Below are 13,984 nucleotides of genomic sequence, written 5' to 3' on the forward strand. Positions count from 1 at the left end.
GTGTTCTAATTTCTCACTTTCTCCTTCCCCCCACACCCTCACGTTTTGTTGCCTTCTGGCTTTTTCTTATCTGCACGTTCTCTGTTGTTCAGCTCCATAAGTGCAGTGTCTGTGTTCTCCTTCCTTGTCCTCAGGATGTGTATTAATTATTGAGTGGCCACTCCCAGTTACCAGGCAGAATTGATGAGCTTCCAGAAACAGCTTTCAAGCCTGGAGTGTTCAGCTCAAAGGACATATTTCCCCATCTGCACTGGACCAGTGGGAAACCCCTCTATACCCACCCAATGGGAATTCACCTTGCTAAACTTCCCAGGAATGAGGCGAGTGTGTGTGTTAATACTGGGATTAATCCAGGCCTTGGGGAGCACTGTGGATGAGCCTGGTGAATGGTCAATGTAGTGAGCTACTGAGGCCAGGAAGTATTGCAGCATTTGAGAGGGTGGTCAGATCTGGGACGAGATGTAAGATCTGGGATCACATTGACATTGTCTGTCTGAAGAACAGCAGATGAGGTATCAAGATATCCGAAGACTGGCTCAGGTGAGCTCAAACCGAATTCCTGAAAGCAGTTCAAGTCATTAAGGGGATCACTGCGACACAGTGAGCAGACTTGGAATCTATAGGTTGACAGGGTTATATAGACATTTAAAAATATTGATGTTACAGTTATAAAGTGTCGCAAAATATAGAAAAATTAGCCCATAAATTCCCAAAATCCCAAACTTCTAATTTCCATAATAACCCCACTGCCGCACTCTCTCCCCATTGCCCGGTATCAATCCCTAAACTAATCCACCTGCCTCACTCCACAGTACTTGTACTCATGACCTAATATTTATCTAATTCTTCATTTCCAGATGCAATAGTCTGTGTCTCCACCACTTCCTGTGACAGGAATTTGTCTGTTAACAGCTGTCTGTGAAAATGGAATTCCTCCTAATTCTTTTCCTCTTTGTTTTTGATTATTTAAAACTATTTCCTCAATTCCTGATGCTGTAATTAGAGAACATGCCTTTTTATGATGCAGCTGAGCAAAGGCGTTTCATAGTTTACAAATCTCTGTTCCACCCTTCACAAGGACACTAATCCTGTCACAATGGTGTTGATCTATTCTCTGTTTGGAATGACTGTCTGATTCCAGTAAATTTCTACTGCTCACTCTCAGGCCCTTGCAGCTCCTAATGGGGTTCCCAAAACTGCACACAGCTCTTGATTGGTAACTTGATTAGCACAGAATTGCTTTCTGATACCCCCTGCACCTTCACATCCAGTGTGTTAATTTATAAAACCAAAAATGCTGTTTGCTTCTTTAATTGTTTACCATCCTGAAATTGTACTGTCAGAAAATTTTCCATTGAACCCATTCACTTTCTCCTTGACAATCCCATTCCAGTTAAACATATCTCAGTGTGGCTGCTGATCTGGACGCTGAGGAGCTGTCTGTATGAATGAAGCCATTCCTAGATCCTTTACCTTTCTTGACTTTATTAAATACTATTCTTCTGACTTCATTCCGAAATTCCTCAGAAATATAATAATAGATGAAAGGGTCAAGGCAGCTATTGAAGGTGCTGAGCAGAAGGCAGATCAGATAGAGTAAATACAGGTCATTGCTGTTAGTGAGGTGGATCGGTGAGTGATGTACCAACAGAGTTATATTACTGGGAGTGAAACATATCAAAAACACAGTCAGTACCAACACCATGGTCATTATAGCTTTAGAATACTTGCTTTCTTCCAATATCAATGATCTGACGATAGACAGGTAACAGAATATAGTAATAAGAGACGGAATAAAAAACCCAAACACAACCAAACACAAAAAGTAGTAAAAAAAATAATCAGTGACCAATGATGTTGGTAAAGCATCATGGCAGGTGGTGATGTTGAGGTTCTGGATTGGATAGGTCTGTCTGCGGAGGAGAAACGGTAACATGGCAACGACAACAAGCAGCCAAATCACACAACAGCTCCTGACAGCGAAGCCATTGTCCCGGAATCGCTTGGAGAGAAACGGGTGGACCAGAGCGAAGTATCTGTCCACACTGATGAAGGTGAGCAGCAGGATGGAGCAGTACATGTTCCCGTAGAAGAAGGCGGTCATTGTCCGACACAGAGCCTCACCAAAGAGCCAGTGGTTGCCCAGGAAGTGATAGTGAATTTTGAACGGCAGCACGAGGCACAGGAGCAGGTCAGCTACAGCCAGGTTCATCAGGAAGATGGTGGACGGTAATCGCTGGGCCTTGGTGATGAGATTGTACATGGCTAACCCATTGGCTGGGAGCCCGATGACAAAGACAATGGTATAAAAGCTGGGCAGCACCATTCTGGTGAAACTGCTGGTTAGTAGACCTTCCGCTGATTTATTTAAAATGGCCTTAGAATTATTTGGCAACTTTGTTGATGTATCAACGTCAAAAACTAAAACTCTTCCACGATTATCATCTCCTGAGAACTCTGCACAGATAAGAGAAAACTGAAAGATTAGACTCTCAGGTTGACAGTAGGGTTTCTGGTTTTGTAATAGTCTCAAGCTACATTCAGGTCTAGTTTTCTTTGCTAAGTATTTTCTTCAAAAGATGAGGAGAATGAGGACCACTCCCACATGGACCTTTCAGGCAAACACAAACATGGAAGCTGTGAGTAGGCCATTCAGCCTTTTGAGCCTGCTGTACTGTACAATGTGATGATGACTAATCCTCAATCTCAATGCCACAAAGCAGGATGTGGTCCGGGGAGAGGGGGGGGACTTGCTCCATATTTAAAATCAAACAATGAAACAGTACAGAGAAAGCCATTTGGCCACTGTACCTTTGCTGAGAACTTTATTGTTTCCCATTGATTGTACCCGGGGACAGATACTGACATTACTGAGGTAACAAAACACAGAGAAAGCTGAAGTCTTTTTTAATTCACAAACAAAAACAGAAATTGCTGGAAAAACTCAGCAAGTCTGGCAGCATTTGTGGAGAGACAGCAGAGTTTACGTTTCAGGCTGGGTGACCCTTTTACAGAACTCGTTTTTTTATTCACTCACAGAATGGAGGTGATGCTGACACACACAATGCTCTTAGGGAGGGAGTTCCAGGTTTTTGACCCAGTGACACTGAGGCTCATGGGACCATGAACAAACTCAGGTCAATCTCAGCTGAAATTAGCATTCCTGTAAAAGGACACTGTAGCTGAGTTTGAGATCTGCCAGAGATTTCTGGAAGTTACAAACTGAAATGAAAGATTGTCTGCAGAGTATTCAGCTCAGGAAAGCAATCAACAAATTCAGGAATATGCCAATATAACTTTATCAATAGCTGATAGCGAGCAGCAGAACAGAGACAAGGGAAAATAGGTTTGTAAGCAAAAACTGGAAGATATTCTGGTTGTCTCTCTTTCTCATTAAGTTCAAAAGTCAGTGATTGATGACAACTCATCTTGAAGCAACAGGAATTCACCAAGAACCAAGGATATTACTGAAGAAATGGAAACAGCTCAACAGAACTTTAAACTGAACTTGCCTTTGCCTTCCTGTCTGTATGGACATCTCTCCCCACTGTCTTTGTAAGTTTATTACCTATGTCAGTGCACATGTTTGATGTCAAATTTTTCCTTTTTCTTAAGTTTAATAGAGAATAAATCTCCACTTTTTCACTCAAGAAAATCTGGGCATTGGCTTTACTTTTCATCTGGTGAACTAGGTTTTAATGAAAGTGTGATAGACACATGTTAAAAAGGAATTTAAAAATATTTGTTGTGATTAACTAAAATGTTGTTGAAAAGATCACTTCTCCTCACCTGCCTGAAGTAGAATTAGGCGCATGAGGAGGCCATTCAGCCCCTTGAACCTGCTGTAACATTCACCAAAATGATGACTGTTCTGATTGTGGTCCTGGCTCTATATTTGCACTAAGGCCCCGATAACCATTGACTCATACAATTCGGTTAAATTTCTCATCATGTTATTCCTGGCCCAGGACGATTCTGACTAGTATTAGTCAAGAGTCTATAAAGCTGTTCAAAGTCTCTGGGTCCACTGATCTCTGAAACAGAGGGTTCCACAGACTCACAGCTCTCTGAGAGAAAAAGAAACACTCTTCTTATCTCACTCTTAAACTGGCAATTCCTTATTTTTAAGCATTTGTTACACATCCACCTACAAGGGATTCTTTCATCATGGTACGTATGAAGCCCCCTCACCTGTTTCAATAAGATCACCTCTCACAGGCACAGCCTGTTAATCCTTTCCCCATAAAACAAGCTCTTTTATCCCATGATGAGGAGGAGGAGCTGGTGTTGGACTGGGGTGGACAAAGTTAAAAATCACGTAACACCAAAGTTAAAAATCCAACAGGTTTATTTGGAAGCACTAGCTTTCGGAGTGCTGTTTCTTCATCAGATAGTTGCAAAGTATAAGATCATAAGACACAATTTATAGCCAGTGGGTGCGGTTGATGAATCTGACATTTATATATCTCCTGACAGTTTGAGCATACATGTCAAGCCCAGGGCAGTGGCCCTCCAGTGAGGTCCAAGTTGACTCCTTCTTTGGTCATCCTTCTACAGATCCGTGTGATGACAGTTCCGGTTCCTCGTTGGGCTCATTAGGACTACTGCTGGTGTCTTGAAAGAATTCCCAGAGTCTCATTTGTCTGATGAATTCCTCTGTGTCTGTTCAAAACCAATGAGGTCCATTTTGGTGGTGGGGCAGAAATTGAGATCCCTGCGAGAACTTCAATCTCTTCCTGTTGAATGGTGTGGTCCGATAAGTGGACGATCAACTTCCCTGCGGTGATAACGTTTCCCACTGTGGTGCAGGGAGGACTTGGCTACTGCTGGTGGTGATGCCAAGTTTCTCCAGTTTCTTGTTCTTGGTATGCATGTATGGAGTGTAGTTTTGTCACCTTGCCTCTTTGCCAATGTTCTGTATACATACTGCTGTATCCTGAGCGCATGCTGAGAGTGTGGACTCCATCTTAATTTCAAGGTTGTGGTGTGCCTGCTGTAGAGTTGGTGTACAAGGTAATTGAGGAGTTTGCGACACGTGAGGATACAAAATCACACAGCACCAGGTTATAGTCCAACAGGTTTATTTGGAAGCACTAGCTTTCGGAGCGCTGCTCCTTCATCGGGTGGTTGTGGAGAATAAGACACAGAATTTATAGCTATCAATTCTGTGCCTTATGATCTTATTCTTTACAACCACTTGATGATGGAGCAGCGCTCCGAAAGCTAGTCCATTTATCCCAGGAGGCTGTCGAGTGAACCTGCTCTGAACAGGTCCTATAGCAATGTATCCTATAACAATGTATCCTTTCTTGACTATTCGCCACATCAAGACAGTACTCCTGACGTAGTTTCACCATGGCATTGTATTCATCACCCCCTACATTTTCCAAAACAGCATACTTGTTTGAGATGGGATAGACACAGGAGACTCCTGCACAACCTACCTCCCACTCCTACCTTTCCTGGAGTTAACCCATCTACCTGACAGTATCTGATACTTTTCTCCCTTCGTATAACTGCACCTATCACATCCCCCAGCTCCTGTAAATTCCTCATTGCCTCTGACTGTCACTCCAACTGATCCATGCGATCTGATAGGATTTGCAACCAAACGCACTTACTACAGCCATAATCATCAGTAACATGGAAACTCTCCCTACACTCCCACATCCAACAGGAAGAGCACGCCACTCTACTAAAGGCCATCTCTGCACCTTAACAATCTACAGAAAACAGCACAGTCTTACTGCTCTAAAAACACACTGCTCCAGGCTAACAGCATCTATGTTTTATATTGTTAAATTTTAAAAAACAGACAGATCTCGATATAACATATAACCAAAAAAGAATCCACTCTAGTCACTATTAAAAAAGGCAGCAACATTATATTTAAAAACAATGCACTTATTTGTTCCTGTGCTAGGAGCTCTCCTACCCAGGTTCCTCCAAGGTCAGCTGTGATCTTCGCTGTTTGTTAATTTTTCTTCAATGTATTCTGATGTCTAGATATACTTGAACTCAAACAGCAAAAGCAGTAGCTGTGCAGAATCACTGCTGTATCAGACAGCAGTGTAGGTTTCTTTCTCTCTCTCTCTCTCTCTCGCTCTCTCTTTCTCTCACTCTCACTGACCATGTGGTCTCTACCTTTGTCTCTCTTTCTCCTTCCTCTAAAGTGCCGTTGTTTTGATCGTTTATCCCCCAAAGTTCCAAAACAATACAACAGTTTATAAAACAGTAAATATACTGCTCCTGAATTTGAGGAAATCACCTCCAAACCTAAAATACCTCAAAAAAGGAGCAACTCCTACAGCCACAATTTTTTCCAAGATTCCCTCCATCTTGGAATACCATGATGTGCAGGATCCTGTTCTCCCACTCTCCGGATAGGAACGAGATGCTAAGCATTCCCAACACAAGAGTCCGAGTGGGAACCTGACGACCCCAGCTCTCCACAGGCTCCTCCCAGCTGCCATCTGGGACACCTGGTACCAATATCTCAGGGTACACTCAATGGGCAGTGACCATGAACACCCCATATCCATGGACATTGACACCTGACAAATACCAACACAGCTGTACTCTTATGGCACATCTCTCATCCATGTACTGTCCAGAGCTACCCTTCAATGCTGCACTTTGGGGTACCCTAGTGGGGGAGCTGCAGAAGGACTTGGACAGGTTAGGAGAACGGGTAAAGAAATGGCAGATGGAGTACAATGTGGGAAACTGTGAGGTCATTCACTTTGGTAGGAAGAATAGAGGCATGGACTACTTTCCAAATAGGGAGAACATTTTACGGCGGCATGGTGGCTCAGTGGTTAGCACTGATGCCTCACAGCACCAGGGTCCCAGGTTCAATTCCCGCCTCGAGCGACTGTCTGTGTGGAGTTTGCACATTCTCCCCGTGTCTGCGTGGGCTTCCTCCAGGTGCTCCGGTTTCCTCCCACAATCCAAAGATGTGCAGGTTAGGTGAATTGGCCATGCTAAATTGTCCCTAGTGTTAGGTGCATTAGTCAGAGGGGGGGTAGGTTACTCTTCGGGGGGTTAGTGTGGACTTGTTGGGCCGAAGGGCCTGTTTCCACATTGTAGGGAATCTAATCATTCATATCTCTGAAGTGCAAAGAGACTTGGGAGCTTTAGTCCAGGATTCTCTCCAGGTAAACTTACAGGTTGAGTCAGTGGTTAGGAAGGCAAATGCAATGATGACATTTATTTTGAGAGGACTTGAATGTACTTCTGCGTCCCTATAAAGCTCTGGTCAAACCACATTTGGAATATTGTGGACAGTTTTGGGCCCCATATCTCAAGAAGGACATACTGGCCCTGGAGTGTGTTCAGCGGAGGTTCACAAGAATGGTGCCAGGAATGAAAAGCTTATCATATGAGGAATGTTTGAGGACTCTGGGTCTATACTCGATGGAGTTTAGAAGGATGTACACCTCGATCCCTCTGTACGTTGATGCTACTATGGGATCTGCCTTTTACTGTATACTTCCCTCCTGCATTAGATCTCCCAAAATGCATCACTTCGCATTTCTCTGGATTAAACTCCATCTGCCATTTCTCCACCCAAGTCTCCGACCTATCCACCCCCCCCCCCCCCAATTTTTCTATCATCCACAAATTTACTAATCAGGCCACCTACATTCTCCTTCCAATCAGTTATAAACGTTACACTCAACAGGGGTCCCAGCACTGATCCTTGCAGAACACTACTGGGCGGCATGGTGCTCGGTGGTTAACACTGCTGCCTCACAGCGCCAGGGACCTGGGTTCGATTCCACCCTTGGGCCATTGTTATGTGGAGTTTGCACATTCTCCCTGTGTCTGTGTGGATTTCCTTCCACAGTACAAAGGTATGCAGGTTAGGGTGAATTGCCTATGTTAAATTGCCCATAGTGTTCAGAGATGTGTAGGTTAGTTACATTAGTCATGGGAAATGTAGAGTAATAGAGTAGGTGGATGGGTCTGGGTGGGATTCTTTTCAGAAGGTCAGTGTGGACTTGTTGGACCAAATGGCCTGTTTCCACACAGTGAGGATTCGAAGATCTATGGTCACCACTGTCTCAGATCTCCAGTCAGAAAAACACACTCCCACTGCGACTCTGTCTTCTGTGACTTAGCTCTGAAAATGTGTTGCTGGAAAAGCGCAGCAGGTCAGGCAGCATCCAAGGAGCAGAAGAATCGACGTTTCGGGTATGAGCCCTTCTTCAGGAATCCTGAAGAAGGGCTTATGACCGAAACGTCGATTCTCCTGCTCCTTGGATGCTGCCTGACCTGCTGCGCTTTTCCAGCAACACATTTTCAGCTCTGATCTCCAGCATCTGCAGTCCTCACTTTCTCCTTCTGTGACTTAGCCAGGTATTCATCCTGGAGACAGTGAGGTCTGCAGATGTGGGAGATCAGAGTCAAGAATGTGGTACTGAAAAGCACAGCAGGTCAGGCAGCATCCGAGGAGCAGGAGAGTTGATGTTTCGGGCATAAGTTCTTCATCAGGAATGTGGGGTGGGAGGTGGGGAATGGGGCTGAGAGCTAAATAGGAGTGAGAGGTGGGGCTGGGGCAGGGTAGCTGGGAAGGTGATAAATGAGTGAAGGTGGGAGGCATGATGGTGATAGGTCGGAGAGGAGGGTGGAGCGAATAAGTGGGGAGGAAGATGGACAGGCAGAACAGGTCATGAGGGCAGTGCTGAGTTGGAGGGTTGGATCTGGGATGAGGTGGGGCCAGGTGTTTTCTCTTCTATTGAGATTGAGAAGAGATTGAGAACCATCTCAAAAAGAATAAAGACAGAAAAGAGAAAAAAACTGTTTCAGCTGGGGCAGAGGGACTGAGTGAGGAACATCCCCACAAAAGGTGCTGGGATCAAGAGAGAGCTGCAGCCACAGGACACACAAAAAACAACAATGTCCAAGAAATGGAACTGAGATTGCTACATGGCAAGGTCTGAATTAAACACTGAATTCAACAAAATATTCAACTTTCACTTAGACTGTAACATGAGGCGAAAGTCAGAACCATACATTGACCCAGGTCACCCTCCACACTGTTCCCATCAAACCCTCCCAGGACAGGGACAGCATGGGGTCATATACAGAGTAAAGCTCCCTCTACACTGTCCCCCTATCAAACCCTCCCAGGACAGGGACAGCATGGGGTCATATGCAGAGTAAAGCTCTCTCTACACTGTCCCCCCATCAAACCCTCCCAGGACAGGGACAGCATGGGGTCATATACAGAGTAAAGCTCCCTCTACACTGTCCCCCCATCAAACCCTCCCAGGACAGGGACAGCATAGGATCATATACAGAGTAAAGCTCCCTCTATCTTGTTTCAAGAAATACTTTGAGGTCAATGTGGTTGAATGCAGTTCAGGTTCAGCAACGGTTTGGTGCAGGACAAATGTAATATGGAAAAGTGGAGCTTTCCTGAGCTGAGCTCTGGCTTGCTCACAGACAATGTTTGAGTTCTTATGAACTCTGAGCAGGAAGGCACAGGGCAATGAAGGTGAGAGATTACTTTTCTAAACTGGTTTGAATGCAGAAACTTACATTGCTCTCTGAAAGTATGGTGCACAAACCTTACCTTCCTGTGTCTGAGCGTGGTCTGTCATTGACAGTAGGAGAGCTGAGACCATGGGAATGAAGCCAAATTGCTCCATGACATCTCAGTCTGTCTTTGCGGAACAGGTTTGCTGTGGACTATCCCATCAGAATGTCTCTATCAGCGAGTCTCCTTTTATTTTGAGAGTTTATAATGACGCTGCAGGAGAGTTGACCAGTTGTCACAGTGAGATTAGGAGTTTGCGTCATTTTCTGGAGATCACACTGCACTTTATCAAACAACTGACAACAACGTCTCAGCCCAGGTTCCTCTCATTCTAATCTGCCAGTTGCAGGGCAACGGAAGTTTCTTCATAATATTCCTGATTCTCACAGTTCAATTTATAAAATATTTCACGCTTGGCATATGTTGCATGAACAGAAATGTAATGGTGAAAAACCAAAAATTTGAGAAATTTGACACCATAGTACCAGGTTAAATTCTGATGGACTGAGCAACCACTAGACTAGGTTTGTATCTGCTTGGTTTCTGAGTTACCCCCTGGTCTTTCTGAGGGAAATAATGGGAAGCTGCCTGTTCTGTCTGGGTCAGCACTCACTGTATTATTTTGCATAGAGGCACTGGGTAACAGCTCTTCATCTGAGGCAATATTGTAGCTGGGCTGGAATTTTAACTATCACAGACCATTGTTAACACAACATCAGAAGGGCAGTAGGTGTCATTTCTGCCTTAGCTTTTTGCTGGTTTCCATGTGATTTCAATTCAAACTTTCCAGCAACACCCAGGAAGATGAGGGTGAGGGAAGGTTGGGATTATTGAACATCATCTTCACATCAGAATGAAACAGGTCTGAGCTGAGCAGGAAAAGAATGTCCTGGACAAAAAAGTTACAAATCACACAACACCAGATTATAGTCCCAACAGGTTTATGTGGAAGCACTAGCTTTCGGAGCACTGCTCTGTCATCCTTCACAACCATCTGATGAAGGAGCATCGCTCCGAAAGCTAGTGCTTCCAATCAAACCTGTTGGACTATAGCTTGGTGTTGTGTGATTTGTACTGAAAATGTGTTGCTGGAAAAGCGCAGCAGGTCAGGCAGCATCCAAGGAGCAGGAGAATCGACGTTTCGGGCATGAGCCCTTCTTCAGGAATGCTCCTTGGATGTTGCCTGACCTGCTGCGCTTTTCCAGCAACACATTTTCAGCTCTGATCTCCAGCATCTGCAGTCCTCACTTTCTCCTTGTGTGATTTGTAACTTTGTACACTCCAGTCCAACACTGGCTCCTCCAAATCTGGACAAAAATGGATTTCCTCATCATGAGCACAGCCTTCCCGCCCAGCTGAGTGTGTAGTGTCATGGGAACACCACAGATACAGTCATTTAGAGCATTGGTAACAAAGACCTGAATCCCATCACCCCAACTAGTGAAATTTGAATAAAATTCAAAAAAATCTAGAACTAGAAACTCAAATCATTAAATGTGGATTGTCGTAAAACCTGAGCTGGTTCACTGAAATCTTGTAGAGAAGGGAACAACTGTCCTCAACGGGTCTGACCCACATGTCACATGTGACCCCAACATTGAGGTTGACTCTGAAACATGCCGAGTCAAAACGTGTGGCGTTGGAAAAGCACAGCAGGTCAGGCAGCATCTGAGGAGCAGGAGAGTCAATGTTTCAGGCATAAGCCCTTCCTGATGAAGGATCCTGGCCTGAAAGGTCGACTGTCCTGCTCCTCAGATGCTGCCTGACCTGCTGTGCTTTTCCAGCACTATATATTTTGACTCTAACTCTCAGCATCTGCAGCCCTCACTTTCTCCTGCTCTCTGAAACATGTGAAGCTCATCAGTTCAGAGGATGGGACAGTAAATGCTGGCTCATAATTCCTCAAAACAAATTAAAATGCAAAGCATTTATTGAGAGCACAAAGGAGGGACACAGGTGTCATTCAAATTAAAGTTTTGCTTGCAAATATTTCTCATGAGATCAGTTTGATTTGGGTCACATGGGTGTTACTTTTATATCAGAGGACTCCAGGTCCTGACTCACCTTCTGCCGGCTGCTCCTTGCTGGTGACAGGAAGCTTTAGGAGCACCTCTGTTACTGGGGAAAGAACAATGTCAGGTTCCTTTGTTGAATGTTTGTGTTAGTGCCTGTGGTTGTACTCACTGCTCTATGACACATTGCTCAGCTGGCCCTCCCTTCAAGGTGTTGTGAGGGACTTTGTCAGAGAACCCTCAGCACCTAATGGAAATGTAATTGATGATGACCTCAAAGCTGTTTCAGTGCTCGTCCAGGCAACCCCTTGTAGTGGAGACATATTTGGACAGTCACTATCTACAGCCCTCCTTTACAGACACGTTGTCCCTACACCTCATCAATATTCAGGATACCAGGCCCTTCCCTCCTCCACTTCTATCCCACTCCCTCTCATCACTGACTCATTGTTGCCAGTCTATTGCCTCCTGAGCATAGAGACAACTGTAAAGAGGCAGCTGGTGAATGCCATTTTGAAACAACCATGAACTGGTAGCTGACCATTCCTCATGAATCATTGACTCAAACATGAATGGAGTTTTGCAATTCCACAGAAATTTGATATAATTGGGTATTTATACAAACAAATATATTAGAAGCAGGAGCAGGCCATTGGCCCCTCAAGCCTGCAACCCCATTCCAATAAGATCATGACTGATCTGTTTCTGTTTCTGTTTTGAATTCAGCATTCCCACCCACACACCCCCAATAACCCATGATACTCTGCCTAACAAGGATCTCTTTACCTCTGTCTTAATTTCCATTGACCGCCATCTCCACCCACCTCCTGGGACAGTGAGTTCCAAATACTCCCTGTCTCTGCCCTAAAACAGTGATCCCTAATTTGAAAACAGTGGCCCCCTGTTTCTGGACAGACCCACAAGAGGAACCATCTTTCCCACATCCACTTTGTGCAGACCATTCAGGATCAATCCGGTCACCCCTCACCCTTCAAAACTCCAGGAGAGACAAATCTGGCCTGACTAACTCGTGAGGTCCAACGCCGAGAGTCTGCAAATTCATTTCAAGTAAGAAGCCAACACAACAGGATGTGAGGCCAAACACATTACACTCACAATGCAGGCTCAAAACTTTCAGCTGCCTTCTTCCCCCCATCCCTCCCCCGCTTCTGCCCTGCCCCCCCCCCCCTTATCCCCCTTTCCCACCCCTCACATTCCCCACTCCTTCAAGAGTGAGCAGCTAAACAAAGTTCCATTTAAGAGCCAATGTGATTGGATGTGGATGGATGGTACTGACTGGTGGCAATAAAGTGGCTATGAAACAGAAACAGTATCACTGACTGGGCCAGTCTTTATAGCATGTCCCTAATTGCCCTGGAGAGGCTGATGATGAACTGTTTTGTTGAATAGTTGGGCTGTGTGCGGTGTAAGGACATACACAGGCATGTTAGGTTTAGAAGGTGCAGTCAATGGAGCCTGGGAGAGTTGCTGCAGGGTATCTTGTAGATAGTACACACGGCTGCTACTGTGTGTCGGTGGTGGAGGAGTGGATATTTGGGGATGTGGTGCCAATCAAGTGACTGATTTGTTCTGGATGGTGTCAAGTTTCTTGTGTGTTGTTGGAGCTGCACCCATCCAGGCAAGTGGGGAGTATTCCATCACACTCCTGACTTGTGCCTTATAGTTGGAGAACAGGCTTTGGGGAGTCAGGAGGGGAGTTACTCGCTGTAGTATTTCTAATCTCCAACCTGCTCTTAGCATCATAGAGTCATAGAGATGGACAGCATGGAAACAGACCCTTCGTTCTGACTTGTCCATGCAGACTAGATATCCTAAACTAATCTTCTCCCATTTGTCATCACCTGGCCCCCGCATTCCAATAAACCCTTCGTATTCATATACCCATCCAGATGCTTTTTAACTGCTGCAATTATACCAGCCTCCATCACTTCCTCTGGCAGCTCATTCCATACAGGTACCACCCTCTGCGTGAAAAAGTTGCCCCTTAGATCTCTTTTATATCTTTCCCTTCTCACCTTAACCTATGCCCTCTAGTTCTGGACTCCCCGACCCCAGGGAAAAGACTTTGCCTATTTACTCTATCCATGCCCCTTATGATTTTGTAAACCTCTATAAGATCAACCCTTAGCCTCCGATGCTCCAGGGAAAACAGCCCCAGCCTGTTCAGCCTCTCCCTGTAGCTCAGATCCTCCAACCCTGGCAACATCCTTGTAAATTTTTTCTGAACCCTTTCAAGTTTCACAACATCTTTCTGATAGGAAGGAGACCAGAATTGCACACAATATTCCAACAGTGGCCTAACCAATGTCCTGTACAGCCGCAACATGACCTCCCAACTCCTGTACTCAATACTCTGACCAATAAAGGAAAGCATACCAAACGCTGCCTTCACTATCCTATCTACCTG

General features: G+C 45.0%; 1 protein-coding gene across 1 annotated transcript; it reads right to left on the reverse strand.

Moving 5' to 3' along the window:
* Positions 1 to 6: 6 nt before the first annotated feature.
* LOC122565514 (proteinase-activated receptor 3-like) lies at positions 7 to 9,728 on the reverse strand. Its single transcript, XM_043721558.1, has 2 exons — positions 9,581 to 9,728; positions 7 to 2,457 (listed from the first exon to the last, which is right to left on the reverse strand). Exons 1-2 carry the CDS (start codon positions 9,654 to 9,656, stop codon positions 1,394 to 1,396), a joined length of 1,140 nt encoding a protein of 379 aa, XP_043577493.1. The 5' UTR covers positions 9,657 to 9,728; the 3' UTR covers positions 7 to 1,393.
* Between the last annotated feature and the right edge of the window lie 4,256 nt (positions 9,729 to 13,984).

The sequence above is a fragment of the Chiloscyllium plagiosum genome, chromosome 31, assembly GCF_004010195.1.
Source record: "Chiloscyllium plagiosum isolate BGI_BamShark_2017 chromosome 31, ASM401019v2, whole genome shotgun sequence".
Taxonomy (NCBI): domain Eukaryota; kingdom Metazoa; phylum Chordata; class Chondrichthyes; order Orectolobiformes; family Hemiscylliidae; genus Chiloscyllium; species Chiloscyllium plagiosum.